The sequence below is a fragment of the Populus trichocarpa genome, chromosome 2 (genome assembly GCF_000002775.5).
Source record: "Populus trichocarpa isolate Nisqually-1 chromosome 2, P.trichocarpa_v4.1, whole genome shotgun sequence".
NCBI lineage: Eukaryota > Viridiplantae > Streptophyta > Magnoliopsida > Malpighiales > Salicaceae > Populus > Populus trichocarpa.
In genome coordinates, this window is record NC_037286.2 from 24,024,720 (window position 1) to 24,029,894 (window position 5,175).

Consider the following 5,175-nt stretch of genomic DNA (forward strand, 5'->3'; position numbering starts at 1 on the left):
TAATATAAAAATAAAATGAATTAAATTTTATTTTATTTTAATATCTGAATTTAACTTATTTATTTATTAGATTTAAATTAATACTATAGACAGAGAATTAGCTCCGAACAATATGTAAAAGCCGAGTCAACTGGCAATGACCCGTTTGGCTTTTCCCCTTCGAAGCCTGAAAAGGCAAGCGAAGAAAGAAATCACTCTATTTAGTATTTACACAATATATAGATTGAAGCCGCCCCCCCCCCCCCCGGCGCTCAAAGCAACCTCTTGTCTTCTGGCCTGTCACTTTCTCTCCCCTACCTATCCCCTTTTCTGTCTATATAAACACTCAGACCCTTTCCAAGAAAGTTACACCCAAGACCCAACTTTTCATATAGCTTTTTTCTTGCTTCTTGCTCTCTCGTGTAAGTTTTTTTCTTCTCTTCTTTTGGGGAAATAAGTATGACAAAGGCAACCGAAGGAGAAAGTGTCACTCTTGATCTCCTCAAGGGAAAAATGGCTGAGTTTGCCAAGGAAAGGAACTGGGACCAGTTTCATAGCCCCAGGAACCTGCTGTTGGCTCTGGTATGTTCTTGTTTCTGTCTTTATTTCTCTTGTTGTGTTACAACTATTTTTTTTATGGTTTCTTGTTTTTTTCTTGGGTCTGCCTATGTAGTACTTAAGACTTATATGAACCTTTTGGTTTTGCATGCATGACCCAAAAAAGAGGCATGATCATGCATATGGAATGAATTTGTATGTGTTTCTCTGTAGTTTTCTTTCATTTTTCTGTCTATACCTTTTTGTTTTTGACCAGATGAATTCATCTTTTTAACGAGTTGGGTTTTAATTATTTGTTTTATTTGATTCATTAGGAATTAAATCTCAAGTTAGGTGTGTGAGACAGGTGCCGTACTATTTCATGTTTATCTCTAGTCAAACGTGACCAACTATGCAAAAAGATTGCCCTTTTTGTTGTCATCGATCCATGTCAAAAGAAATATTTGGAACACACCTTTTCCCCTTGCCTTTTCCTCTATAAAGTAAAAATGACAAACGAGAGAGTAACTTTTGTCTATGATCATAGTGTTTTAAAGGCTTATTTCTGTGTGATCCTTACACGGTGATGATTCTTAGGTGGGTGAAGTTGGAGAATTATCGGAGATATTTCAGTGGAGAGGAGAGGTCCCAAAGGGACTTCCTGATTGGAAAGAAGAGGATAAAGTACATCTTGGTGAAGAGCTCTCAGATGTCTTGCTATACCTTGTCAGGCTCTCTGATATCTGTGGTATTGACCTAGGCAAAGCTGCTCTGAGGAAAGTGGGACTCAATGCCATCAAGTACCCAGTTGGCAGCAAGGGCTCTTCCAAGGAAACATAACAACAACAATAATGATGGCAAACATCCCTTGAAAGTTGGGACGTACCTACCACCTACTGTTTTAACATTTTGGTCTGTCTGTTTATGCTATATATGGAATGTTATGGCTAAGTGTCTTAGCTAGGTGCTATAAGGTTCATTGGGACTAGAACGACTAATAGGGGGCAGGGATGGGGGGATTTCTTACTCTGTTTGCTCGGGGACTCGTATGGACGCGTGCTTTTTTGGCGCTTATGGATTCTTACAGATTATGTTTACTGTTTTAGAAGATGAATCAAATCCTTCCGAGTTCCGACAGATACGGTGGCGATTCTGTAACATTTTTTCCTATCTGCAGTTTTGGCTTTCAGCCCTTCTCGCAACCCATTCTTTCCTTCTATGGCTTCTTGGACGTGGAAGGAAAGGAATGTAACTTGCGTAACGCAAAGGAAAGGGGGAAATGGACTTTATGATGCTAGGAAACATGAGTTATTGCAAGGCTCGCAAATTGTTTGGGTATTTAAAATAAAATCTTTGGAGTTTACCTATATGAATTTTACTTAGATTTTATCAAGTTAATCGACTTGCAAGCTATTCTCTTGAATCATTTATAGTTAATCAGATTAAATCCTTGTTCGATTCCATGACAAACCTAGTCCAAGAGCTAGACTAGGTTTTATAACAATAATAGCTAATTTAACCAAAATTCTTTCACTAAAAAACACATTGTATTGAAGGACTAGATTATATTAATTTATCCCATAAATCTAATGGTTAAAATCTTTTTTTGGTAAGTGAAGAGAGACTTTTTTTCCCATAAGAATTAGCTTTATTTTCTTCTTGAATATGTAAGAAACTTGTAAATTTTGTTTTATTAAGAAATAAAAGGTGTGAAAATCTAAAGCTGGTGCTCTTTTGGATCGAGAGCATGCAGGAGCAATAGAATAAAGTCTTTTGCTTAAGCATCTAAAACTCTCTCTTATCAGTAAAAGACAATGAAAAAGGAAGCTCTGGCCAATAGAACTCCAATGTATGGCAAGCAGTCACCGGATTGAAGTGTTGTTAGTCTGTGAATCTGCTGCATCAATTAAGACGTCGCCGGCCATCCCCAGAAAGAATCTCAACGTGTCTTCCCCATGATTAGCCTTTCCATAGCTATGCAGAAAATGTGAACCAGCTGGATTGCCAAAAGAGGTAGAGATTTGTCACGATTATCCCTGTGCCACCCCCATTGGTTTCCGTTAGTTTTGCAGTTTCCACTAATTAGTTACTGTTTGTTTGCTTTGGTGAAAAGTGAATTTTGAAAAATTAAATTAATTTTTATAGTGTAATGAAAAATAAGTTGAAAAATATTTTTCAGTATTTGGTTATATTATAGAAAATAAGCTGAAAAATAACTTATTAATGTTTTATTTTTTTGAAGTTTATTAAAATAACGAGAAACAAATCTTACAAATTAAAAAGTTGAATGAGAATGAAATTGAAAAAAAATATAATTTCATAAATTATTTTAAATAAAATAAATAATAATCAAAATAATAGAGATCAAATCTAACAAATAAAAAAATTAAAAGATAAAGAAATTAAAATAAGAATAATTACCATTCCATAAATAAGTAACAATCAAAAGAATGAGTACCAAATTTGATAGATAAAAAATTTCAATTAAAAAATGATAAGGAAAAAGCAAATAAAAATTATAAAAATGAGGACCAAAGTTAATATAAAAATTAAATTCTAAGGGATGAAATTGAAAAAAAAAATATTCAAAACAATATATATATATATATATATATATATATATATATATATATATATAGTAATCAAAAGTTTGAGGACCACATTTGATATAATCAACAAATAATATGACATTTCTAAATTTTTCACAACTTCCGGAAAGTGTTTTCCGTCCAAAATGGAAAACATTTTCCTGAAAATCAATCCAAATTTTTTCTTGGCTGGAAAGTGTTTTCCATTGACCAACTTTCCTAATGACAAACAAACACATGAAAGTTTAGAAAGTGATTTCCGAAAAATCACTTTCCATCAAACAAACACTCCCTAAAAATCATTAATGTTATTAAACATGATCCACTGTAGCTGAATTCGGTTACTTGATCATCCAAGAACTAATTTTATAGAGTTTTATAATAAAATAAAATAGAGTTGATCCGGTCAAATTTAATTGACTTAGCAATAACTTGATTGACTAGATTAAAATTTAAGTGAAATCTTAGTTATTTTTTCTAAAAAACTTTTCAAAACAACATTATTATAATTTTAAAAAAAATTAAAATAATGAATTCACTTGAGTGAATCTAAATTCATCCATATCTAACTCTTAACCTAAATTCTTGAATCAGGTCATGTGTCAAGTTGAGTGAATTTAAATTTATTTACCTAATCTTTAATCTAAATTCTTGAATCAGGTTATGTGTCAAGTTGAAATTCATGAAATTGACATATGGAGTCATTATTCATGGAAACATGGAAAGTAGGCCTTTTTTTTTTTAAAGATTGTTTAAATAAAAATTTAATCTCAATTATTGCAAGCCGTCTAAAAAATATAGCTTATTATTGAATAAAAAATATATATATCGAAAGGGTATTTCTTCTTCTTTTTTTCTCTTAATTGATTTACACATTACAGTCTAATATTACTTTAATATTGGTTGTTCTATTTATTCTACAACTCAACATGAAAGCTCATCAATTAATTTATTAATCGCCGAGATGGAGAATCCATCAGTACCTAAACAAAATTCATTATTATAAAGAAAAAGATGATTTTATTTATAGCAATAATATTATTTAGAAAAAAAAACAATAATTAATAGGTTTTTTTCCCTTACAAATAGGCATGTAATTGATTAGACTTTTTAACTCGTCATTGTTGAGTTGCCATCACCAGAGTAGAATTCTTCCAGCAGAACAAAAGAAATCTAAATTCCTTAACTTTTACAGAGCACAAAGAAGAAGATGTGCATCCAGGGCATCATCATGGCAATCTATTCAGTCACAGATTGCCATTATAACCAACAATGGGCCATGGGAAGTTGGCAGCACCACCACCAAAAACTTAGAGCTACAGACTTCAAAAAGAACTTGAGTACCAATTCTTCGTGCTTCTTGATCTCCTCGTGACAGAGTTTTTTTAGTGCAGTGAATATTAAAATTAAGCCCACTGAGGTTTCTCGCTCTCTCTCACATCCCATCTTTGATAATTCTTTCCATGGTATTTGATATTGAAGATGAGAGCGGCGTGGTGGCTGTGATGAGTGGGGGGCAACGGTGGTTTGATGTTTGAGGTTAAGGTGAAGATAGAACAGTGGTGTTCTTAGCCTTAAATTGCCCTAAAATTGTTTCCAAAGTCTTGATTCTCAGTGTGTTATCAGCATGGGGAGGAGAGGGGATTAGACCCTCTTGAACACTTCATTCATACTTCAAAAGATTAACAAGTTGCCTGTAGTTTTCTTGCATCGCATCGTGCAATTACAGGGAACTCTGAGGGAACATTAATCAATTAAAATTAAGTGTCTATGTATTGCAATTCGCAAGATGCAAAATGTCTTAATTCATAAACATTAATCAATTTTAAGAGATTAATTTGGTGGTTAAGAAAACATGTCGTTTTTTTCTTTTCAATTTCATATATTTGCATGTAGAATTCACATCCTAAAATGACAAACGATGGCCTAAGAGTCTAAGACACACATCGCCTTGGAAAAGAGGATTAAAACGTTTATATTATATGCTTTTTTTGTGATAAATTCAAAGTTTCTTTCATATTTAAATATAGTTTTATATTAATGAAATCTTAATCCATAATCCATATCAATG

The 5,175-nt window shown here is 32.6% G+C and overlaps 1 protein-coding gene across 1 annotated transcript; it reads left to right on the forward strand.

The window, feature by feature from the left end:
* Positions 1–213: 213 nt before the first annotated feature.
* Positions 214–1,883, forward strand: LOC7459513 (uncharacterized). The gene is made up of 2 exons (XM_002301783.4): positions 214–561; positions 1,114–1,883. Exons 1-2 carry the CDS (start codon positions 439–441, stop codon positions 1,354–1,356), a joined length of 366 nt encoding a protein of 121 aa, XP_002301819.1. The 5' UTR covers positions 214–438; the 3' UTR covers positions 1,357–1,883.
* The last annotated feature ends 3,292 nt before the right edge of the window (positions 1,884–5,175 follow it).

Bases quoted from the DNA above. Each gene is read 5' to 3' on its own strand.
- LOC7459513 (XM_002301783.4), top strand. From the start codon at position 439: ATGACAAAGGCAACCGAAGGAGAAAGTGTCACTCTTGATCTCCTCAAG. The intron at 562-1,113 runs GTATGTTCTTGT...GATGATTCTTAG, and splicing joins GGAACCTGCTGTTGGCTCTG to GTGGGTGAAGTTGGAGAATT.